This window comes from Sycon ciliatum, chromosome 4 (genome assembly GCF_964019385.1).
Source record: "Sycon ciliatum chromosome 4, ocSycCili1.1, whole genome shotgun sequence".
NCBI lineage: Eukaryota > Metazoa > Porifera > Calcarea > Leucosolenida > Sycettidae > Sycon > Sycon ciliatum.
The window spans coordinates 1,413,958-1,439,883 of record NC_088646.1 but is presented as its reverse complement, the minus strand read 5'-3'; the positions used below and the strand labels follow the sequence as shown (position 1 = coordinate 1,439,883).

The window sequence follows — 25,926 nt, the reverse complement described above, 5'->3', positions numbered from 1 at the left end:
ACCATCGCCCGACTTTGGAAGGAAGGGAGAGAGGGAGGGAGTGTGTGTGTGTGTGTGTGTGTGAGAGAGAGAGAGAGAGAGAGAGAGAGAGAGAGAGAGAGAGAGAGAGAGAGAGAGAGAGAGAGAGAGAGAGAGAGAGAGAGAGAGAGAGAGAGAGAGAGAGAGAGAGAGAGAGAGGGAGGGAGGGAGGGAGAGAGAGTCTGTAGGCCGGAGGTACATGCATCATGATGGTTCACTTTAATCTACTTGCACGTTGGGACAGTATCCTTGCGGGCATTCCCTTCTTAGGAAACGTGTACGGTCCAATCTGTCGCATACACATGGCATGTGTTTCACTCAGATACGTGTAGACTCTACAATGCATACTATCATACTGTACTGGTATGTCACTACCAGGTCCACACACTGTGACACAGGCGCTGGTCTGTGATACATGTCTAACGAGTGACTGGTCGGTAACGATCCAATCAGCACCTGGGCAGTCTTCATTGGTCATGATAGCGTTGAGCCTGATCAAGTCCGATTTAGACATGCCAATTATTGAGTGGAGGCTCCGAGTGGCAGCCCGGAGATGTTGGAGCCAGGAGGTCAGCCATCCAACCTACTGACAAAGGCTTGAGCGTCAAATCAAACCAAATTTTGCTCATGCAAACTGTGTATCTTTACGAGGCGTTTCCTGACTTGTTGCGGTCGTGCATGGCATGGATGGCTGTCTTTCCTCCTATCACACATCTCAACATAGCAAGTACAGCAAGTAGTGCACAGGCATGTACTTCTGTCTGTTATCATGATCATGGTTATGCAGTAGTTCTACCTAAATTCCTAATGCAAACACGTCCAGTCAAGGGAAGGAGGTCTCACGGAGTCAGCATCATCATCATGATCATGGGTCACACCATGCTGCTCCTTGTAGTGCTACCTTCAACAGCTCAGCAGTTCTATTCGTGACTGATTGCATCCGCTAGAGGGTGTAGATCTACGAGTCTCCCAGTAAAGACTAAGAAACCTAGAACTCAACTAGAAGTAAGTAAGTTAGGTTGGACTGACCACTTGCAGACATGCAGCTGATCTGCGAAACTACAAGAATGTAGAACTGTAGATCTACACGACTACCGAGTTTATGTGCGTCTACGGTCGAGTATTGCCTGCTGCCACTTCGATACAGAACACCATCGTATTAGCAGGCTCGGCACCAGTAGTCAGTACGTGTATGCGACGGGCCAACACGAGTCCAGACCATAGTCATCGAATCTTGGTGCATGGCAAGGACAGGTAAGGGTGGTTTCAGAAGAGGATAGCAAAGGAGATAATAATGTCACCCTGTATCCTGACAAGGCGATAGACCAGCATAGTCACAGCAGCACAACCCATAATTATTATTAGGCATTAGTGGCATTACCAGGTTGACACAGGTCACCTCACACACTACCATCACCATCAGGCATCACCATCCCCACCACCACCACAGCCACACCATCAATGGCATCATCATGATCATGCACATACGTAACTGTTGCCATGACTTGAGCTTGGCAATTGGGGCAGCGGTAACGTCTCAAGGATCCTTGAAATCGACGAATCGTCTCAAAATGTATACGTACTATGGTCGATTTCCAAGTCTCCCAGGCCAGACATCTGTGAGTGTTGATGGTGGAGATGGTCGACACCGGTCGATACAAAACTGGACAAACTCAGTGTGGTGGCTGCTACTTGCTAGCACCGACCTGTGCTGTACAGTCATTGTACTGCCAAATCTCACGCTAGTAGATCTACTAGAAGTAGATCTACGCCGTGGATGGCTTGGCATGGTAGATCTACTTGGTAGACCAATACTAATACTACTAGTAGATCTACTACTAGCAAGGGTTGAAATACACAGCTGGTGCTTTGCCCGTATTTGTAGTTTCACACAAACATGCATCGACAACTCAACACGAGACACGATTTATCGATTGTGGTACGCAAGATTTACGTCGCAAACGTGTTACAAATCAAAACGTATCATATCCGCTCACAACTACCACGACTACTATTACTAGCTGTAGATGTAGAGGATATAGCTAGGATGCAGCCTCTTCTCCTCGGACCAACCACCTAGTTTTCTCCAAGTCGAATGAAGTCGTCGAGACACGGCCGATGACCTTCAGTCTAACATGCACAAGTAAACCTACGCCGTCCGTCACATAACCAGTCATTGCTCATTTGTGTTGGTGCGCGAGCGTTTAGACGGCTCGATCCAGCCGTCGTCGACCGTTTCCGCTCGGTGAAATTTCGAACCGGCCAACCACTTGTCGGCAGTCGAGCGGTCACTAGAACTAGTAGAAGCGCGCGCACTGACACTAGGAACGCGAGTGAGGCAACACAAACTTCTCTCTTGTTGTCGGCTGTGCGCTAATGCGGCGCCAAGTGGAGCGGAGTGGCGGCAGCAACGAGTGTGACTTGTGTTACAGGAGTGGACGTCGAGTAGCAACATCAGCTGCTTGCGAAATGACGAGGCAGAAAGCCCATCCTGACTAGTTCTGACTAGTTCTGACTAGTTCTGACGTCTTTTGAAGAGGCACGGTCTCGGTTTCGATTGAAGCCTTCCAACATGGACACGATAAACACAAGCATGGAGCTTCGTGGGATAAAACGCGCGCAACTCCCAGTCGGAAGCGTAAATGGAAGATCTGTCCACGGAGGGAAGGTCAGTCGTCCGCCGTCCGCTTGCTGCAAAGAACTAAAACATTTGAGAAGCAGCAATCGAAACCACCATGCCAGGACTCGCGGAAGAACAGACATCGGATGTGGAGTTACACAGCGCTAGTCCTGTCGGGAAAATTGATCTGTTCATCACGATCGGAGAGGACTTTCACGCACGTGACGAGGATGCGCTTCCCGTTAGTAAAGGCCAGGTTCTCAGGTACCTAGAGCAGAAAGGCACATGGGTGCTGGCGGCCGATGTCCATGGTCGAGCTGGCTACGTACCAGCAGCGTGCTGTCGGATAGAGACGAGCGACAGTGTTCTGCAGTGGACGGGAGATTTCAATGCCGATGCCATCGTTGCCTTTCAGAAAGCGGAGGCCGAGCGACTACGTGGTGCCATCCAGAAACCATCTCTTTGCAGCAAGCTATCGCTGAGAGCCTCCCTCAATCATCAGATAGAGAACTTGTATATTCGACCTACCGGCACAGACTGCCAGATCAATGGCGCTCAGGAGCAAACCAGGCCCGGTGGAACGGACCATCGTCAGCTGCAGCAGCAGATCAAAGACAACAGCGCGTGCGGTCCGCTAAAACAGCTCCTGCGCAAGCAGAACAGAGCGCCATTCTCCACATTGAGGGAGACGTATCGCAGAGCCACCAATAAGGCGATGAAGGTTGCACGCCGAGCAAACACCAGTAAGACTTCACACGTATACTCAACTGGCGAGGGCACTCAGACTAGCAGTCAGAACCAGAACAAGACTGAAGCTGGCCAGCAGCAGCATGCTCCGAAACTGGAAGCACGATCTCCGATTGTTGGCCGCTTGGGCATGCCATCCGTACAAGAGCATGCCAACCAGAAGATACAAGCGGCAGCTAGTTCGCCAGATGAACCCGTGCAGCAGCCCTGCCCGGCCCCAGCTCCTAGAAGCGTCAGCACTTTCCGACGCCTGTCATCTCTCAGAGCCGCCGCGGAGAAAGGCAGACGACGAGGGTACAGCGTGACATTCTCCGAAAGTGTCTGCACATCCACAGATGCACACGAGTATGAGAACATTCCTGGCGAAACTAGCGACGCTGGCCCAAGGTACGAAAACCTATCGCGACCAGGAGTCAATGAGCCCGACTGTGAACATGATGGCTTGCAAGGAAGAGACGGATTGACTGAGAATGACCAGGAAGAAGCAGAAGAGGGTGTTTTTGAGGCTAGACTAGCGCCTGTCAAGCCCTTCATGCAGGACAAAGAGGATGAGGCCAATACAATGGGCACAGTGCGCGATGCAGAGGAGCTGTGCAGACCGACAGCCCCGAAACCTCGCCTACCTGCATACCTTCACCACAGTGCACCCACGACCAGGGCCACCTCACCGGACTTCTGCCGGAGACGGCCTGGTGTAACTGAACGACAGCGGACCCGGCCCAGGCCTATCGTGGGCTCATTGGACTACCGCCAAGCGGACGGCAGCGACCCGCTAGCTTCAAGCATGAGCACATTTCAGCAGCCATGTGACAGTCACGTGTACCAGCAGCCCGACAGCGCAGTCGTGCGACATCACCAGGCGGGGAAGAGACGGGTGGGCCGTGTCATGTCCGACGCACCCAACCGAGAGTTTGCACAGCGCAGCTTCAGCAACCAGCTAGACTACAGGCCCACAAGCCATGCTCCCACAGCAGCGGCGGCGGCAGCAGCAGCAGCTACGACACGGCCCAACACACTTGGGATCAACAGGAAGAATGGACACAGTCTTGTCGCCCGGTCCTCTTCAGTACCAGCTGTTTTGCAGCCACTGTACATCGCGCTGTTTGACTTCCCGGCGACGCAGAAACCCTTGCTCAACGCCCACACTGGCGATGTGCTGCAACGCTGCTCGTCAGAGATAAGAGACGACAACGACGTGTGGTGCGGATACGCCAAGGGCTGGCGATATGTACGCAATCCGCAGACTGGCGCAATTGGATATGTACCCAAAGAAATCCTGCAAACCTATCGCACTGATAATATCCATGGTGTGAGCATTACCCAGCTGTGAAGACAATCATTATCGTTACTTCGTCACCATGCTACAAATAGACGCTAAAACAATCACAGAATTGAATCAAGCTAGGTAAACCCAGAGTGAAACTTTCGTTGCCAGTTTAGCGTGCGTGTGTGTGTGTGTGGAATTGCAAAGATAAGTGAAGCCAAACCAAGAACGACAACATCCTTAAATCTGCCTATTTCAAGAAGTTTTTCATTATCTTTATGGCGCGACCCCATCCGCCCAGGAAAGTTGATGCACTGAAGCCAATATCGATATCCTGATTTCAAACTATGCCAGTAACTTGGTACTTTATTGCTACGTTTGCGTTTGTCGTTAGATTTTGTCTGCCGTTGAAACAACAAGAACACATTACCCATTACATTATTTCTACAATGTTTAAAGTGCTTGGCTTCAGCAAGTCTGTTGTGTACATATATTTTTATTACAACAGTAATAATTATTATTATTGTCCATGGCAACTGATTATATCACACTTTCTATCAGTGCTCTAAACTTGTGCCGTGTATCATCTATATTCTATTACACATGTTTTACAAGACATGGTGAAGAACGAAAACGTCCAGGTCACTGGACAACACACTGTACTACTATCTTCTAAGCTGTGGCCGAGGATGCTTGCAGAACTGGTTTTTAGTCAACACTCGCTTCGAGCCCTCATAGAATTATGGCAAGAATATACATACTGTACATGCATCTGTCCAAGACGGCAAGTCTAGTGTGCAGTTCTGCATGGCAAGAGTGTGCAGTTCTGCATGGCAAGAGTGTGCAGTTCTGCATGGCAAGAGTGTGCAGTTCTGCATGGCTTGCCTATGGGGTCTGGCCGCAGTGAAAACTCTGATCGTGATTATTGTGGCGTAGTGTTCACATTGCATGTCCCCAACCTACTTATAGCGAGCAGAAGAATAGAAAAAAGCACTCCCTGAAAGAAACACACTCAATTTGTGCGAGGTATCAACATCATAGTTTCCAGACTGAGCCCACGCTAGTCTTCGTTGTGCGTAGCACAAAACATACTTGGAATTCCGCGGTGTGAGTTTTCGCAGTCGGAAACCCCATGGCATACGCAGTTGCATACTCTTGCGGAGCAATACACTCTGGCTACACTGTAGCACTCCATGTGTACTTCACGTACACAGAGGAAATGGTGCCATGTCACGAAGCACTGGCAGGTACAGAGAAAGCACAAAGCACGTAACTCGAACACTCATGGGAAAACTGAACATAAAACTGTATTATTAAACGTAGCGTTCCACACAGCCTAGCCTGTAGCCGTCAGAGAAAAAAATGCAACATGAAAGCGGCTGGATCAGAGACTAAAGGACATTTCAAGATGGCTCAATGGGAACAAAGTCATGCCACACATTATACAAATCCTAAACTAAAGTCCGCCATCTGGCCAGCAGACAGCAGATATGTTAGTGTGGCTTGGACGTTGGTGGCACACCACCCACATCAGCGACCAGTTGGGTTATTCATTTCCAGTGCGGTGAAACTCACTGGCTATCAGCTTTGAGAGATGTCAACAGGAAGTCTACACCTGCGCGAGCCGAATATACGTCAATGACGATCGACCGCCAGCCTTCCATGTGCAGAGCCTTGGCGCGGCTAGGTGTTCTGGCGTTGCGCCTCGTGGTGTCCAGCGTTCCAATACAGAGCTCCGCCGCCGGTGCAATACACACGGACACGGGGACAGTGCCTGGCGGTAAAGCATGCACGCGCACCACTGGCAGATCCTCAACTTTGGACACGTAGCCCGGCTGCCAGGGTGCAAGCTCGCCAAACTCATCCAGAAGCAGAGCGATGTCGCACACATTGCCGTACTGTGACACGACCAGCGTCTGAACATAATCAATGCCGAGCGCCAGCACCACATCGTTCACGTACGTTTTCATCCATCGTTTCTTGCAGCACGAACCGCGCACACGCGAAGCCAACGAGAGCACAGTCTCGTCGGGAAGCTTTGGCAGTGATTGGTTAAACGCATGGTTGCCGGACGTGATCTGCTGATAGTCAACGGCGGGATAGACTGACTTCAGTTGCACGGTGGCAAAGCGACTTGGCTCACTCAGTCGATAGATGTCACACAGGCGGCTGAAGATGGACATGTCGCCACCCAGCCATATCGACCGAAGCATGCGTACACCGTCCGTCACCAGCTGCTCGCCGCTCACCACGTTCGGCAACTGGCCACATATGCTGTCAGGTATTGGGTAGCTGAGGTGAACCAGTGCATCGAGGACTATCACCAGACTCGACGGGTCGTACTTTACCATGTCAGCCAGGTGAGCTTCCAAATACGCTGACAAAGAATCCAACCACTGCTCCGCTCCGATGTTGAAATGCGCACAGGCGACGGCCAAGAGGACAGCTAGACGCGGGTTAAGGTCTGCAACTTCTATGGCATTATTCTCCACAAGAGTCACCAGACAAGCCTTCACATCACGGACAGCGGGCAGTTTAGCCACTTTCAAGCCATAAAGCAGATCAACTAGACTCTCAGTTGTCACTGGTGACCCGGACGCTGCACGACGCAAAATAGTATACAAAGACTCATTGTCCGAGTAATCCCACTTGCTTATCTGACGCACCAAAGAGCAACATTCAAATGCCGTGATTTTCTCCAAGTGAGGTATGATGCGCTTGATAGTTTCCACAGCCAGAGCTTCCACGTGAGGATTACTGGTAGCGAAGAACAGAAAACGGATGAGCTGCAAGTGCTGGTTGACATTGGAATTCGGCAAAAAGAACCTACGCACTGCCTCCAGGACTTCGGGCGTCAGCTGGTCCGACATACGTGCCACAAGTAAAACATGCAGGAAGTCGTGAAAGGTGAGCAATGTCTCCGCACCGTCTCCGGCCCGTGCCACTATCTCCGTGGCAAAGTCGATGGGGCACGACTTCTCCATGTGCAACTTGAGCAACAGCTTGGCAAACGCAGCCAGCGTCTGCGCTCTGATCTTCGACAGGCCATGCTCGTTTAAGAACAAGCCTAGTCGCTCCACACTGCCCACATCAATGCGCAGGTTGCTGGCACTGAACGCCTGCATCGTCAGGACAGCATGATGTGGCGACATGGACGTCATCCGCTGCTGAAACCAGCCGAACATCTCTTCCAATATAAGACGTGCATACCTCATTGAGTGAACATATGACAAACCTACAACTAAATGATACAGCTGATTTGCTTGTACCTTCTTGCCGATCACATATAGATCAGCATCAATGCTTTCGATCAGACCAGAAACGTCTAACTTGGGCTCCTGTGATGCAAAGCGGAACACAGAGTGTATAGCAGGAGCATGCATAGCTAGCAGCTTAGACGTAGCCATACTGTTGACTATGTCTTGTAGAACAGCAATGTCCCACTCAGGAGAGCTTGGTGCTTGTGACCGGGCTTTGCGAAATCGGGACTGTACGTCCACAAGTGTCCTGAACGCATCAGCAATTTCTTTACCGTCACTGTCAACCCTACTACCACTTCCACGTACTCTATCTGCCAGCCACTTTAAATTAGTATGTGATACCTCGAATTGCTTCGCAGGAGAAGCTTCCATCGAGGCATAGTGCTTCGTGCGTGCAGATACTCCTTGGTGACTGCTGGCAGCGAGGTGAGCATGTGCATACGCTCGGACTTGACTGATGCAGCAGCGATGAACTAACCGAGACATCCTTGCCAGCTACAATCATAGAATGTACCTCTATTCAATTCATCAATGCCATTTCTGATTAATTTTCTATTTCTCTCCTGCCTCGTACTAATATACTCAGCTCATGACCAGCCAAAAAACTGCTTTCAACTTCAAGTCGGACTACAACTTACAAGTCTACAACATGCAAGTCGTCTGACGGTCTGGTTCAAAATATTTTGAGCGTTTGTTGAACATTAAAATTTTACAATTGTTTTTTTACACGTGACGTCATACTTCCTGATATTCACGAGTTCAGTTCGGGAAAGAACAGAGCTCAGCAAGATGCTGCACAGACTCATATATAGGGTGCGTTCTTTATTATTTATTATTATTATTATTATCAAATTTTTGATAGGGCAATCCCCACAGGCCTAAGGCCTTCTTACAGGGTACCCTAGAAATGAAAGTACTGAATTACGGAATAGATGCAGGGAAGAGCATAAGCGGACTGCAGCGGGGAGGGCATTCCAACGGTCGGAACCGATGAAACTTAAATCCTCTCGGAAAAGTTGGAGACTCTCCGAAAAGTTCGAGAGCTGTTCTTATATCCTCTCCGACTTTTAGGAGGCTCTCCAAAGCTCTCCAAGCTCTCCAAGCTTCAGAGGTGGTTGAAACTTGGAGATTCCCGCGGTTTGGGATCAGCGCATGCGAACTACGACTAAAAGCCACGTGTTCATCATGAGTGTACGCATTTCCCTTTTCGCATACGCACATACATTCATCACTCAAGATCACGGCCCCTTTGACGCTTCATTTTGCTTGACATGTGCAAAATATCTCCGAATTCTTCGAGGCCCGTTCTTGAGTAATCCCAGTTTCTTCGACTTCTCTTTTCTTCTTCTTCTAGAAGCTAGAGAATATAAGAACGCACCCATAGTGGCAGAGATATGTTTTTTGCACGCTTGAGCCAAGTTGAGGATGGACTGATACCAGCAAGAGTACATGAAAACCGGGGGTTTTCATGTACTCTTGATACCAGCATCCGATACCCCAACAACGCACTGGCATTCTAAATTAAATATTTGTCACATAAATATACTCAATCTGCGGACAGCATGCTGTTTCGTTCTTTTTGAACTCATCAGCGCAGCACAGAGAAAATGAGGCCGAACCTGATAGCAATGAAAATAAAAATTTCCAATCAGGCGCGAACGTACCTTGCCAGAGTGCTCAAACTGACAAGTCAGTGAGCTCTGCATAATATATGTAGTATCAGGAACAAGTTATTGTATATACAGGATTTAATTATTACTCATACATTGGACATAATACTCATAAAAAGGACACACTTCAGGCTCATTACAAACATCTTGAAAGTTTTTGTCTTCACAAGTATACTTTCAAGCCTTCTCATCAGGTGAAATACAGGCAAGAGAAAAGGAACAGGAACAGTGGATTAAATACAGTAAGAAGGTGGTAAAACAGCGCAAAAAGAAAGAAAGAAAGAAAGAAGATAGCTAAAGTAAACAGCGAAAATTGCAATAATGACACAAAGGTGCAAATGCGAGAAAACTCAATAAGCGCGACATGTAGTGCGACAACAAGAGACAACCACTGGACATACATGTAACTAACGAGGTTTTGACGACCTACCTAACAGCCTAAGTGTGAATTTGATTTGTTTCTGTTTGCAAAGGTTGGGTTTCCTTGTGTGGATGTATACAGCTTCCAAAACATTCAGCAATCTAGCACTGCGTACACGTGACACAATCGAAAAACAATCATCCGAATACACAGCACGACAATCAGGATGCTCAAACAAATGACTAGCAATGGACGACTCATACTTATCAGAACTAACATCAGAACAATCAGCATGTGCGGTGGACACATCCGATTTCACATGGCTAGTCGAGTGGACCCTAGCCGTTGCCTCTGTCTGTGCTTTAGTCGCTGCCATCGCCGCCGTTGCCGATCTTGTTATTCTTCTGGTTGATGTGGTTCCTGTCACTGCCACGCACGTAGGTGTCTTGTCCGGTTGTTTTTCTGGTGGTCTAGTTAATTGTGAGGTGACGTTCCTTGGTGTTGATGCCGCTGCGTTGGACCATCTTGATGGTCCAAAAGATGGTCCAACGCAGCGGCATCAACACCAAGGAACGTCACCTCACAATTAACTAGACCACCAGAAAAACAACCGGACAAGACACCTACGTGCGTGGCAGTGACAGGAACCACATCAACCAGAAGAATAACAAGATCGGCAACGGCGGCGATGGCAGCGACTAAAGCACAGACAGAGGCAACGGCTAGGGTCCACTCGACTAGCCATGTGAAATCGGATGTGTCCACCGCACATGCTGATTGTTCTGATGTTAGTTCTGATAAGTATGAGTCGTCCATTGCTAGTCATTTGTTTGAGCATCCTGATTGTCGTGCTGTGTATTCGGATGATTGTTTTTCGATTGTGTCACGTGTACGCAGTGCTAGATTGCTGAATGTTTTGGAAGCTGTATACATCCACACAAGGAAACCCAACCTTTGCAAACAGAAACAAATCAAATTCACACTTAGGCTGTTAGGTAGGTCGTCAAAACCTCGTTAGTTACATGTATGTCCAGTGGTTGTCTCTTGTTGTCGCACTACATGTCGCGCTTATTGAGTTTTCTCGCATTTGCACCTTTGTGTCATTATTGCAATTTTCGCTGTTTACTTTAGCTATCTTCTTTCTTTCTTTCTTTCTTTTTGCGCTGTTTTACCACCTTCTTACTGTATTTAATCCACTGTTCCTGTTCCTTTTCTCTTGCCTGTATTTCACCTGATGAGAAGGCTTGAAAGTATACTTGTGAAGACAAAAACTTTCAAGATGTTTGTAATGAGCCTGAAGTGTGTCCTTTTTATGAGTATTATCGCATTTTTGTCTCAGAGGAAACTGTTTACATTGGACATACTATGCATTACCGAAACTTGGCTAGACACTTCAATTGCAGATTCGTTTATTGCATTGCAAGGCTACGACCACATTCGACGAGACAGAGGCGGAGGGAAAGGCGGAGGTGGTGTGCTAATATATGTTCGTAGCACTATACCGATGACGTACATGCATATCAATTTGAGTCCGTGTGACAGTGAACTAGAAGCAGTGAGTGCGCTGCTTGAATTTCGCAGCTCTGGACACGTCACTTGGCGTTTACCACTGATATGTGTTTACCGACCCCCTTCATCAGGGGTAGGATTCTGGGATATATTCGCCGCCTACATAGACAACGTAACACGAAGCGTGAAGCACAGCTCATTATGCATTCTCGGCGACCTTAATGTCAATTGCTTGTCTGATCAAGCTCCCGCTCACTTCCGAAACATGTGTGCAACCCACTGTGTTCATAACGTTGTAACAGAGCCAACCAGATTCCGCTCCGATTCATGTTTGGACCCTATTTGTATCACTGGCGACCTTGTAGCTGTTGATGTCAGTGTAATGCCTGATCCAATTAGTGATCACTTTGCCGTGAAAGCTAGTCTAGACCTTGAATGCCACCTTGACAGACCAGGTCACCTCCGAGTTAGGACTAGAAAGAAACCGCTTTCCACCCTGGACTTTGATGATCTGTCTGACAGGATTGGTTCGGCCCTCACTGAGACAGGACGGCATGTCACTGCTAGCACTGGCGTTGATGAACTCGTGGATAAATGGCACGGTAGCATTGGAGGTGTCCTTGATGACCTCGATCCATATGTGGTCAAGAACATAAAGCTACACAAGAAATCGCCTAAGCCATGGATCACTCCAGAGCTACGTTTTCTATTGGCACGTCGACAGTACCTCCATCGCCGAGCATGTAAGAAAGCGAGTGACCCAGCAGCTTTAGAAGAATATCGTCGAGTTCGGCGCGAGGGAACTTTAATGAACAGGCGTCTCCGCTCCCAGTACTATCAACATCAATTCATGTCCGTCCGTAAACAGCCCAGGGGCCAATGGCAGTTACTCAATGGCCTGCTTCGCAGACATACCAAGGACACTTTAGGAGGGACTGATCACATTGGTATCTCCCGCACATTTGCACAAACTGTTTCAGACCCCATTCGGACACACCTTCACTGCCCATCTGGTCCCCATCGCCAGACTTCTATGTTGGCTATCTCGCAGCCTACGGTCACCGACGTTGTAAAGATCCTTCGTAATCTCAATGCACATAAAGCTCCCGGAGCAGACGGGTTGCCTCCGATCCTTTTCAAGAAATGTCATGAAGTGATGGCAGGTTCCCTGTGTGCTCTTCTCAGGGCATCTATTGAGGAGAGTAAGTTTCCTGCGCTTTTCAAGCATGCATCCGTGAGAGCACTTTTCAAGGGCGGGGACCGCTCTGAACCGCGAAACTACCGACCTGTTTCACTTTTACCGATCGCTAGCAAAGTCCTCGAGAAGCACGTGTACAACCAATTAAGCCTTCTTCTGAGAGAGAATCCCGACATTATTCCACCCCAGCAATTTGCATACAGACGATATCACTCGTGTGAGGAGGCCCTGGCTGTTGCAATTGATAGCTGGATGAAAGATTTGGATAATGGGAAAGTTGTTGGCGTAGTGCTCGCTGATGTCAGGAAAGCGTTTGACAGCGTCAATCACCAGTTGCTGTTGAATGAGTTATTTGATTGTGGGATTGGTGACTCGGCTCTGGCATGGTTTAAAAGCTACCTGAGTGATCGAACGCAGCAGCTCATTGCACCAGAGGGCCTGCCACGCGTGCCATGTACGCAGGGTGTTCCGCAGGGGTCTGTTTTGGGACCTATCCTATTCAGCCTCTATGTCCGTGGTCTTCCCTCATGCGTCAACAGTTCCACAGTTCTGCAGTTTGCGGATGATGTTAATATGTATGCAGCTGGTGACTCTGCTGAGGAAGTCATCGGAGCTTTGAACGGAGATCTGGCCAAGCTGTCTGTCTACCTGGAAGAGAAGCGCATGACGCTGAACCCAGCAAAGACGAAGTTCCTCCTCCTTCACAGAAAGACAACAGCAGTGCCTGGTTCCGCCAGTGTCGTCATTGACGGCGTCCATGTTCTTCGAGCGCAGTCCGCACGCTATCTTGGCATTGTCATTGACGAGCACCTGACTTTTGGGCCACAAATTGACGGTTTGATTGGGTCTGTCAACAGGAAACTCGGCGCCTACCGCATGTCAAGACATCTCTTGCCATTCCACGCACGGCGTAGCTTTTACAAGTAGCGCATACGCCCACACCCTCAGTTCTTACTATTTCGATAAGTATGTCCGGCTATTTAACAGGTGTCTAAGAATAGTTTTTGGTTTCGATAACTTTACCAGTGCCTCTCATATTCTTAGCCTATACAATCTCTCTCACATTTCTGTCCGAGTCAATTTGAAGCTTTTTATTCTTGTATTTCGCTCTGTCCATAGCGGCACATGTAGCTCCCTCCTAAAAGAAATTTTCCATACCCGCTCCTCCAGTGCACATACTACTTCCGTCACTAGGTCCCAAATCTCTTTTTCTCTGGCCTTGCCTTCTGCCCACACTAAAGCTGGTTTTTCTCGTCTTGGCTACATAGGTTCTGATCGGTGGAATATGCTGCCTTCCACTGTTCGCTCTTGTACAGATTATCGCCCATTTGTTCGTTCATGCTTAACCTTTCTAGGGGCTCCCGTAAGAAGACCATAGGTCTGTGGGAAACACCCTAGTAAAATAAATAAAATAATAATAATAATAATAATAAGAGTACATAACCCCCCAGAGTGTGCAACTCCACTATGGGTGCTGTCTAGGGGTGCGTTTGGTTGGTACGATCTAGAACAGGATCGAACAGCTGGTGCACATGGAGCAGCCTCATGCCAACCAAACGGTACTCCAGAAACAGAGCACATTTTTGTGGAAAAATGTGCCAAACTTGGTGCATTCTTCAAAATGTGTATGGGTCACCATGGTCACTTTGTACGGTACGACGAGTTCAACCCAAAAGCGTATGCACGTGATCATTTGGGAACAAAATCGATGTTCCCGCCAGGTTTCACTGTGAAAAAGTGAAACTGCTCGGTCTGCTCTGGCCTCGAGGCCGGAGCAAGCAGAACATGTTCTGGCCGACCCAGAACAGGTGCAGTCCCAACCAAACGCGCTGTTCTGGTGAATCCTGTTCTAGTTCGTACCAACCAAACGCGCCCCTAGGCCTTTCCGGATTATGTGTTTGCATATTTTTGCATTTTGAGGGTCCAAATGCATTTTGTCCATTTTGACCCACTTTGGGCCAGGGAGTCGTAAAATACCGGTATTTTACGACTCCCTGCAAGCGATAGGTACTTCATGATCACCATGAATGATCACCATGGTGCCAAATGTCACGCGACTAGCTGTCGCCATTTTGTTACCATGGCAACGGTGGCATTTTTTGTGCTTTTTGGGTAATTTTTTGCATTTTCTTTAGAAAAAAATTTGATTTATAGGGGTTTTTCAAAACACTTTCCATTTCCATTTTAGACCAAGAAAAAACGCATAATCCGGAAAAGCCTAGTGCTGTCCCGACAGAATTTCAAGTTGACGTCATTTTGATGATGCAATATGCAATGCGCACTGTACACGGATTATCAGACGAATCCGGAACCTGTGGTTGACCGAAGCCGATCGATCCTAGATCCTGTACAAATTATTGCAAAGAAAAACGTGTGATGCGTTGACACCCGTACATGTTGTAAATCACTGCTGCAAGGAGCATTGCGTCATAAATAATGACGTCAACTTGAAATTCTGTCGGGACAACAGGGTATGTGGGAGTTGCACACTCTGGGGGGTTATTATTATTATTATTATTATTATTAAATTTTTGATAGGGCAATCCCCACAGGCCTAAGGCCTTCTTACAGGGTACCCTAAATGTGCCAATACAAGGTAACGGAAGCGAGAAACAGATGTGCAAAGGCGAATGTCAGCAGGTAGAGAGTTCCAACGATCTGAGCCTAGAAAACTAAGAGAAAAAAGACCATACCGATTTAAAGCAGCGGGAAGAGTAAGGGCTTTAGAAACTTGAGAGCGTGTGCGGGAGTTTGTGTGTGACGATGCACTGCGCAACGAAAAACAACTAGAGAGTAGGGGGCTTGCTGTTATGTACTCTTGATACAGTGTACCAGGGATCGCACAAACTTTATTATTATTATTTTTTTTGTAAATTGACCAAAAAGAAACAAAGAAAAATGATGGCACCTATATAGCTAGCTATGTACAGGCGATGGCCCACGCCTGGTATAAAGTAAACGTAAAAGAGAAAAAAGAAAAAGATGAAGGAAAAGAAAAGATAACAAAGAAAGAGAGGTAAGCAACTCCATGTACATCCACCGTACTTGTGTCATACGCTTACAATGAACACTCAGCAGCCGCCAGAACCGTGAGCCGAGTGAACAGGAAGTGGCACTGAAGAGCGCCGGTAGCCGCGCAGACTAGCAACCATGGCTCTCACTAGGCTGAAGGACAGTTTGGTCCGGACGAAAGCCATGGTGACGGAAAAAGGCTCGTTGCGCTTGTCGCTCAGTTTGCTGGCAATCCTGGCAAACAGCGCAGATGAGGCCTTTCCCTGTCCACCAGTGGTGGAGAAGACAATGGGCACAAAGGAGGAGTGCTCTACCTCCAGAACTCGCCGCTCATATTTCCTCCGCTTCTCCTGCTCATGCTTTCTGTAGACAGACGGGAGTGTTAGGGCCTGGTCAGACTGCGGCAAGTTTTGGTTGCCTGACGAAAAAAGAACAGCGTCCAGAATTTGAATCGCGATCACACTACACATGTGGGGAGAGTGAAAATTCAAACTTCATTTCGAGCGTCAAGTGGTAATCTCCACGAACGACGTCAAATTCCTTCACCTTGGGGATCGCCAACACCTTCAGTGCAATCCTTGCAACCATCTTTATGAGTTTTGTTGTTGTCCGTGGCCAATTAGCTCCTCGATATCGAGATGAAAAAATCAGTGATTATCAGCGTCAATGGCGCATCAGCGTCAAATCCTGTTTGGAGCGGAAAAGCGTGGTCCGTTCTTGCTTTTTTTTTGGAGCGTCAACTCTCGCTTTTGCCGCTCTGGCGGCAAGTTACTATGGAGATTCGGATTATAATCCTAGGATTATTTCGATTTTGCCGCAGTCTGACCAGGCCCTGTGTGTTAGGTTTCGATTTGAGGGGACAAAAGGGTTGAACACCCGAACATCAAACATTGTCCTCTCACAAAGGGAGGTTCTGCTATACGTGAAACGTAGAGAAATCACGTAGATCTGCAGGTGTCTGGGTTAGAGTCTACGGCTTCGCGTGTTTTGGCTCCAGATTTCTACGCGGAGATGGGGTTCTCTACGTTGTGGCACACGCAGAGAAAATGCGTACGGATTTGCTGGGTATCGATCAACTGCATGCAGAAAACTGCCAAATATGGAAGGGGAAATTCCCAGTACACATTCCACGTGACTTCTCTCGGTGAAACGACAGACAGACTAAATAATAGAGAGGTTCTGCTACACGGAACTACGTACCAAACTCCGTGTCAACTGCAGTGAAGTTTGACACGGATTTTTCGTACGTTGCACCGGTTCTGCTGTACGTAGCATGCTTGAGGCATGCACGAACACCCCGCCACATGTACTCTGTACGCTCACTTTTCACACGGAGTCCGGTCCGTGTGAACCGCGCTTCACACGGAAAACGGTATGAAAAAATCCGTATCAAACTAAATCCCGTACCGCGGCGAAGTTTCCATACGTACTTTGGCACGTTATACCGTGTGGCAGAACCTCACTAATAATCTGCTATACGTGAAACGTAGAGAAATCACGTAGAGAGCAGGTGTCTGGGTTAGAGTCTCACGGGTGTACGTCTACGGCTTCGCGTGTTTTGGCTCCAGATTTCTACGCGGAGATGGGGTTCTCTACGTTGTGGCACACGCAGAGAAAATGCGTACGGATTTGCTGGGTATCAATCAACTGCATGCAGAAAACTGCCAAATATGGAAGGGGAAATTCCCAGTACACATTCCACGTGACTTCTCTAGGTGAAACCAAGAGTAGATAAACAAGAGTGTGCAACTCCGGATCTCTCCTGCACAATCTGCAGATACCCCGCGCCCACGGCGGAATTTTTTGTTTACGTCACCTTTTTTCAGAGAAACGCGGCTTTGCCGCAGAGCAGTGTGAGAGCACGTGCTGGGCACCGACCTTGCAGTGTAAAGCCCAGCCAAGTGCACGAGGGAAAACTCTCCAAAAGGCTCGCAGCGCGTGCGTCGTCGAAAAGATTACGTCAACAAAAAATTCCGCCGTGGGCCAACCCATGCGGAGTTGCACACTCTTGTTTATCTACTCTTGGTGAAACGTAGAGCAGAACAGCATTTCTTTACGTTACGGGAACGCGAAGAAAGTTCGCGTGATTCTTTGCGTCGCGTTCCCAAAACGTAGAGCAGAACCTCCCTACTAGCCCTGAACGTAGAGCAGAACAGCATTTTTTTACGGGAACGCAAAGAAAGTTCGCGTGATTCTTTGCGTCGCGTTCCCAAAACGTAGAGCAGAACCTCCCTACTGATTATGGCTGATTTATGCCCTACTGTAGTGCGTAGCCCGAGGTCGTGCACCGTAGCCCAAGGGCCGCAGGCCCGCGGGCTACGGTGCACGACCGAGGGCTACGCACTAGGGCATACAATCAGCCATAATGCACGACGCACCATGTGTTTATTATAGTTCATACATGCCACGTACCTAGTTGTAGACAAATAAGGTAAACATGGTCAAGGGAGGAGGAAGGTTCCAATCAGCTGTCATATGTATGAAGGGTCGAACAAGATCGGAAGGAGCTTTCTCCGTGGAATGATAGAACGGTTTGTGTCAGATTTACTTGCAGTTCCAGGAATATGTCTTTGCATCTTGGTGTTAGTGTTGCCTGTTGGGCGGTACGAACGTTAGCCGATTCGCTGCTGCTTTGGAGTTAACATTGGCCGCAAACATCCTTGACCAAGTGGCATTAGTAAATAGACTAGCTTTGAGAGTACATTGTAAGTGTTCTTATTCGGAACAATGATACTTTTTCACACAAATGTACATCTGAGATTTTGTTCGCATTGCTTTCAGTTTACTTGAGGTCCATTATGTACACTGGACAATCATGTAGCTAGGTACATTTGAAGTACATGTACATGTAGATGTAACTGTATATTTTGTAGGAGTTCGAGATACAATCTGATCTCTTCCAGATAGGTAACTTTGTGATGCATGTTCACCTGTCGACTTGGTCGTCTCAATTGACTTGAATTTAGTAATGCATGATAATGACATGCTGTGTGTTATTGTCACGTTGTTATAAATTACTTCTCCTATGTCGACATTGCTAGTAAAATATAATTGTTTTGGACGGTGCACGTATTGTAAAGTAGTTTCGTTTTGTGTGGTGTGTGCGAGTGCATGTGGTGTCCTTAGGAATGGTCCCACGTGTTCTATGTGCGCTGGTGTGCTGCCAATTATGTACCAGGTCACTGCCCAAAAGGCATGGCTTGGTGCATATTTGGCAGTGCACCAGCGTACGTAGTACGCCTGGGGTCATTCCTAATGGGCATGGGAGTTCAAAAAAAGGCATTATCGTCTGATAATGCCCTGGTACGGTGCTGCTCTGATTGGCCAAATGCTAGCAACGACCTGACAACAGGCACGTGACATGTATGAACTATGATTCACCCACGACCAAGGCAAGAGTCCATAACCCAGGGTTATGGACTCTTGCTACGACTCTGTACTGACTCTGTACGAGCTCGTAGCAAAGGACGGTCATCGCTGTGAGGGATGATCACTGCACCACAGAGCTTGAAAAGGCCGTAGCTAGCCTAGGCGCCAAGCCAGCGCAAGCCGCAAGTGGTTCACTTATTTTTATATTTTTATTTTGCCGATTATCATTTTGGAGGTCTTTTCGAAAAGTCGAAAGGTTTGCGTTGCATGCACAACGTGTACCGACGTTGCCACACGCAGTTTTCACGCAGCGACAACTGCCTGATCACTGAGCTCTGCCGATCTGTGTCTGGTGAAAGTCCTTCAGTTTAGGCAGACGCCAGACGTTGCAGAGGAACGCGGCCTTTCAACTCCACTTTGCCACAGCTCGAAAGGTCTTGCCACGACCCTTTTTGCTTCGTCGACGTTCAGAAGCATGAGGTCTGGTCAGCGGTTTTAGTTTCCTCGAATCCTGTTTTCTTTCATTCCGGTCTCAGTCAGTGTTTGTGTGGAAGTGCGGCAAAACATGGCTGGGCCAATGGGAAGGAGCACGCTCAATGACTACATCAAAATTGGCAAGTTGGGAGAAGGTGCTTATGGTATCGTCTACAAAGCCCAGCATGCCGTCACAGGGGAGATTGTGGCCATGAAGAAAATCCGATTGACGTCGGCTAATGAAGGTGTTCCAAGCACTGCAATCAGAGAAATCTCTATTTTGAAGGAACTCCACCATCCGAACATTGTGCAGTAAGTAGGACAGTCCGTCCAAGCTTTGTTCGTGATTTTTGTTTGCTTGTTCGCCTGTGCTCTGTGGAGCGCGACGAGGCGCGGGCTAAGTTTCACGGATCGCTTTTGACCCACAAACATTTGGCATGTTATGTTGTATTGCCACTAAAATGTGTTTTTTTTCTTTTCCCTTTCGTCAATTAGTGAGTGCTGGCTGACTGGTAACAGCAGTGGTGTAGTGTGTAGATTGTAGTAGACATGACAGTTCACATAATGAGAAAGTCTAGTCATGGGTACATTTAGCCACTGAATTCACACTTAGAGGAAATCTTGCCCCCTGGGCAGGACACACAATCGGCAATTGGACCAGGCATGCCGGCCGGTAGGTGCGGCTGAGGGAAATTCCGCATTCCAATTTGAAAACATCACAAACATCAAGAGCTGAGCAAGAAAAGAAAGAAGAGTGAACAGTTCAGTCCATTTCAAATTCTCAGCTCAGCCACAAACAAGGCTGTCCATGACGGGCAGGTTTGTTTCTCTTACATGTATATCACCATGACCGCCGGAAGTAGTTTTTGATTATTCCAGTAGTTTCATACAGTTTGTGTATGATAATGGGGAGTACACATGCCCTCCACAGCAGTAAACATGATTGTGTTGGTGGCCATGAGGTTGGTCCGGTGATAGCCTGACCGGACCCGTTCCGGCGGGCCTGATCACTATTGGGATCCTGCCGTACACGTAGATTTGCCAGCCGTGTGAATCGCCTATATGCTGCATACAGCTAAGGGGCTCTGCATGATTCTTCCCGCTCACCATTCCTTTCCCAGGACGGTGAGGTGTGTGGGAGAAAACTCTGTCACTGCGCTGCTGCTGTTGCACAAAACACAAACTGGCGGCGATCATTTTGCAAAGCTAGCTGAAGTGCAAAGTACAATGTAGCTGTGACCTCCATTTACTTGGATGACCTGGAAGAGAGTATGGTATGAACACAAGGACGCTGAACGGGTGCTGTCAAATTCATCTCATTTGTCACCCATACAGTTTTGAGGGTACATGATTGTACTAGCTTTGTATAGCATGCCCGGGCAGCAGCCAAACCAAGTGGGCCCTGCACTTTGCCAGTCTTGCATGCTCGTACGGGGCACTGTTTGCAAGTCCAGTGACGCGGCCTAGAACACGTACCCGTGGGGTTTTCAAACAAACAAAAAGAACACACGTGCCCGGTGGTCGTTTACCAAAAAGCAGGTGCATTGATATCAGATGTGCTGCTTGTGGGATGCATGCTTGTTTTTCTTGCACTGTGGGGTGATCACACTATTAGAGCCAGAATTTGCTGTTGTCGAAGGTGGGTTATGAAAGCCTGGATTAATTCAGTGCCCTTGGTACGTGTGAAGTGTTCGTGCACACTTCACCCATGTGTGAAGACGTGAGAAAAGAGAAACTAGCGACACACTCAGTCAATGCGTCCAGTCACTCCACAATGTGCGCTCGGACAGCCCGTTCCATAGGCACAGTATCGCCATGGTGAGGACAATTCCGTTGGTATCTTGATATTGCAGATCCTCCAAGCAGTTACATGATTACTTGCATCGTTATAATATCATTATCGATAGCCTCTGCTGATGAGCTCCGTGGCAGCAAAACAGCTGTTTGGAGGAGCTACAATATCACGATATCAACAGAACTGTCCTCGCTACGGCGGTGGTGTGCAAGTGGTGTGGGTCGGCCAAGTCTAGAGCACATTGTGTGTAACTCGAACAAAGTGATATTGGCAGCTGCATTTACTCCCATTTTCTGTTGTTGTGTTCCAATGCATACATACAGTCTATCACTGTAGCATTTAGAACCTGCTAGGACCCACACCTTCCACAGAGGCACCTTCATCTTATAAGCCCAAATGCTGTGCTGTAGCTCCATTGTAGATTTTGCCTGATGATTGCATAATGCATGAAACTCCGAGCTGCAAATGAGATCTTGGTAGTTTTGTTGTTGAATTGCTTTAGTACATACAGTCTATGTACATTGCTGCACCTGTGCACCACAGCCCCTCATACCCAGTCTCATGGTCTGTGTACCTGCGTATGTATGTGTGTGTGTTTCTTGCAGACTAAAGGATGTTCTCCACCAGGATACTAAACTGTACCTTATTTTTGAATTCCTCAACACGGACCTGAAGAATTACCTGGACCGCCATGATGGCTTTCTTCCCACTGCTACTATCAAGGTAAATAAATCACGGTCGAACCCCCTGTACAAACCCTCAACTCTAGAGGTCGAGACAAATAGAGCAGTGCCGCGGCTCGATGAAATCTGATCTCGTGAGTCAAATATGTGTCGGTCGCTGTGCAGCCCTAGACCTGTGAACACTGGGCTGCGCAACAGTGCCATGTGCAAACTTGACTCATGCGATCAGATTTTAATGAGCAGCACGGTGCATGTTTCGCATGTGAACTCATGAACCTATGACCTTTGAACCCTCTAAACCTAGTCCCCATGCTTGCCTTTTGCGCCGTGTTTCCTGTGCTTATGGAGTTGTTCACGCATTGACATATGCAGGGCTGTGTCCTGCACCATCTATAATGCTCGTGAAGTAGGAGTTCACCTAACGCCACTGTACTTGCATGGAAGTGATCATGGCCAAACTTGCTCAGCTTGCCTAGGACAGTACAGTACCGTTTCTTTGCAAGGGAAAGAAAGTGCCCGATGATTACGGCCTAACTGACGTGAATAGAGTGTGCGCTCTTGCTCCTAATGTGCTGTTGACGTCACATCATGTTCTTTGCTATTTATGCTCACTTTCTAGAGTTTTCTCTATCAAATCTGCCTTGGCATCGTCTACTGCCATTCTCATCGGGTGCTGCATCGCGATTTGAAGCCACAGAACCTGTTGGTAGGAAACAACGGTGTCATCAAGCTCGCTGATTTCGGCCTGGCGAGAGCGTTCGGTATTCCAGTCCGGGTCTACACACACGAGGTGCGTACTATGAATTGAAGGTGTATGTCTTTTGAATCCAGTGATTAGTTCCGTATGATTCAACGAAAACGTACATGTATGTCCTGGCGACGTTGTTTGTAGTGTGTGTGTTTTCGCCGTGTGTAGAACAAGTTACCGGAGTGTGGGTGCGAGTGTGTGTGTGTGTGGGGGGGGGGGGGTGCCTGTGCCCAAAGGATGGTGCACTTTTATCACGTGTGGTGTAGTTTCATTCCACTTTGTGTTGCATGATATAGGTCCACCTCACTCGTTTTTCTCAATCCTGAAGATGGCTCCTGACCGAAATTTGATGGAGATAATTGTAATTTGCAGCACAGCGACCACTTGATTTGAGGATTGTGTGTGTAGGGCTTTTCATGCAATGAAGTGGCTGCGGTGGAGCTTGCGCACCTTAGGAAGTGTTTTACTGTAAAGCTGTTCAGTATAACATACCTCCAAGGTCTATGGTAGTCTGTACCCTATAGCCAAGGTCAAATGAAAGGTACGGCACACTATTGCAAGGTTCTAAACAAAAGTACTTTATATCCCATGGTATGTTAGAACCATGGATTAAACGAAAGGACAAATTCCGACATCCAAGTTCAAATACTTGTATGTTATGAGCGGGGTCCTTTATACTGAGGTTCACCATATCTGCGTATAGAGTCTCCACTTCTGCACAGATGTCCACAGTAGCCCCTGCTTTAGTTTTTATATTGATGCCATTCTGTTCCTGGCAGGTGGTGACATTGTGGTACCGAGCACCCGAGATTCTCCTTGGCTCACAGCGCTATGCATGCCCGATGGACATCTGGAGCATTGGCACGATCTTTGTGGAAATTGTTCAGAAGAAGCCGTTCTTTCACGGCGATTCGGAAATTGACCAGCTTTTTAGAATATTCAGGTGAGTTGGTTGTCTGGATTTCCTTCTCTGCTCCACATAAATACCCAGAGGTATTGATTCACAAGATTGGTTCAGACCGCTAAACACACAAGAACAGCAGAGCTAGTGCACCAAGATGTGCTAAGAGTGGTGATCGTCCTAGTGGATATCTTCTTTATACACAGTGTGTAGCGCCTATAGCGTACCATTGTGATCACAATAGCCGCCAACCCTACTAGGCTACAGGCAGTATGCACTGTACACGCACACTTCATTATTATCTTGCTTGACAAGCTGCGCACGTATTGCCATGCGAGTGAAGTTGAGCTATACCAGCAACCACTGCCACTGGTCTTGTTGTGCGTGTTCCACTGTCAATGCAGAACATTGGGTACACCAACAGAGGAAGACTGGCCTGGAGTGACAAAACTGCCCGACTACAAGCCAACCTTCCCCAGGTGGAAGCCGCAACCATACAGCAAGACGGTTCCAGCACTCAAGGAGGATGCCATCGATCTTCTTCAGGTAGGAGAGCGGCTACTGAATAGTGAATACTAGTGTCCTCTGGTCATGCTTGATCGGCAATCATGCACCTACATGTATGTAGGCAGCATACATGTGCGGTCTCTCTGTATCTCTCTCTCTCTCTCTCTCTCTCTCTCTCTCTCTCTCTCTCTCTCTCTCTCTCTCTCTCTCTCTCTCTCTCTCTCTCTCTCTCTCTCTCTCTGATCAGCCAACAGGGCCGAAGATTTGTCAGTATACAGCAGAATAATCCCTCTTTCTGCCGCCCAGCGAAATTTCTGTCTGCATCTTTCCAAGGGGACAGCACAGTTTCAGAAAGTTGTGGAAAGAGGGCGAGCAACGCTCACTATATTAGGGACTATGAAAAGGTGGATGTATCTCGATGCGTTGAGTTGGGCAAGCACACAGCATATGAACTGTGATCATGCTTTAGTATTACTTGAAGTATAGCACATGCTGGTGAAACATTGCCAACTCAGCCACTTTCCTTCATTCTCTCTCTCTCTCTCTCTCTCTCTCTCTCTCTCTCTCTCTCTCTCTCTCTCTCTCTCTCTCTCTTGCTCACAGCAAATGTTGCAGTACGACCCATCCCGTCGGATTACTGCTAAAGCAGCACTGATGCATAGCTACTTCCAAGATCTCGACATGTCGTCCTTACCAGCACGCTACGAGGCTATGGCCCGCTGGCCATAGAATACCTTCCCATTGCTATCATCACATGCCTTGTAAGATATACTGTGCTCTATTCGGTGAGATGACTGCTACTTCAAGAGCGGCGGCTGCTGTTGCAGCTGTGCAATGCCCACAAGTGCGTATTTCCGTCACCTGAAAACTATAATAGTTTCCGCGGCTGTTTCTTATGTGGGATCCTTGGACCCAGTCACAATTCGGAGTTCTCACTTTCATACCGGGAATCCATAGATGTAACATAGCCTATTGCTTTCTGACCTATCCAGCCGCGAAATTTTAACCCTTCAGTGCCAGCCCATGACTGGTTCTTTTTTAGTCTTCTTCTTTTAATTTTTTTTAAATTTTGGACATTGTTAACAGAGGAAATTCTGGGCTACGCACTAGCTCACACATTCCTCCTGTCATGTAAATTTTTTAAGTTTTTTTAAAAGTTTTTATCGGAGATGAAACCATTTGTAGGCTTTTTTAGATTTCTGCAGCAGCAGCAGCACAAACCACACATTCGCACATGAACATACCGATGCTATTTATCGATAGTATTTATGTTGTTATTGATCACAACAATGATGACTGCATGATCATTGCCGGGGACATTTCCCGGCTCCTCTGACTAACACATCATACTCATTCAACGCCTTCTTTCCTGGTGAGAATTGCACTGCTTTTCTTCTACAATCACAGCAATCACATTTGTTGTCACTGGACTCCCACCCATGACACTAGGACCGGCGTACCTGATGTCAGGAGAGCAATGCCCTCTTCATGCCGGTGCCTCAGGATACATCCTGAGGCACCGGCGTGGAGAGGGCATTGCTCTCCTCAAGGGTTCGATTTTCCGTGCCAACATCCGTATGGGCGCTACAGATTTTTTAGGCGTGCTCCATACGATTTTTCGGCATGGAGAATCCGTGTGGACTGGGTAGGACTTTCGCGTGTGGACTGGCTTTCATACGAATCATGTTTCGTATGCAGATTTTGCGTCATCGGGTGCAGAAAGATTTTTCGCGTACAAATTTGGTAGGAGAAACATTGATTTTCCACGGGAAGTTTTGATTTCGGTACAA

At 47.8% G+C, this 25,926-nt stretch overlaps 2 protein-coding genes across 2 annotated transcripts; both read left to right on the top strand.

Moving 5' to 3' along the window:
* Positions 1–2,529: 2,529 nt before the first annotated feature.
* LOC135813820 (uncharacterized) lies at positions 2,530–5,311 on the top strand. The gene has a single exon (XM_065326831.1). The coding sequence runs from the start codon at positions 2,754–2,756 to the stop codon at positions 4,713–4,715; it is 1,962 nt and encodes a 653-aa protein (XP_065182903.1). The 5' UTR covers positions 2,530–2,753; the 3' UTR covers positions 4,716–5,311.
* A 14,016-nt stretch (positions 5,312–19,327) lies between these two features.
* Positions 19,328–25,546, top strand: LOC135813819 (cyclin-dependent kinase 1-like). The gene is made up of 6 exons (XM_065326830.1): positions 19,328–19,814; positions 21,903–22,020; positions 22,600–22,770; positions 23,508–23,671; positions 24,034–24,175; positions 24,740–25,546. The coding sequence occupies exons 1-6, from the start codon at positions 19,594–19,596 to the stop codon at positions 24,863–24,865; spliced, it is 942 nt and encodes a 313-aa protein (XP_065182902.1). The 5' UTR covers positions 19,328–19,593; the 3' UTR covers positions 24,866–25,546.
* The last annotated feature ends 380 nt before the right edge of the window (positions 25,547–25,926 follow it).

Coding starts and splice junctions, on each gene's coding strand:
- LOC135813820 (XM_065326831.1), top strand. CDS start 2,754: ATGCCAGGACTCGCGGAAGAACAGACATCGGATGTGGAGTTACACAGC.
- LOC135813819 (XM_065326830.1), top strand. CDS start 19,594: ATGGCTGGGCCAATGGGAAGGAGCACGCTCAATGACTACATCAAAATT. Junction 22,021..22,599: donor TTCCCACTGCTACTATCAAG/GTAAATAAATCA, acceptor CTCACTTTCTAG/AGTTTTCTCTATCAAATCTG. Junction 23,672..24,033: donor CAGCTTTTTAGAATATTCAG/GTGAGTTGGTTG, acceptor CTGTCAATGCAG/AACATTGGGTACACCAACAG.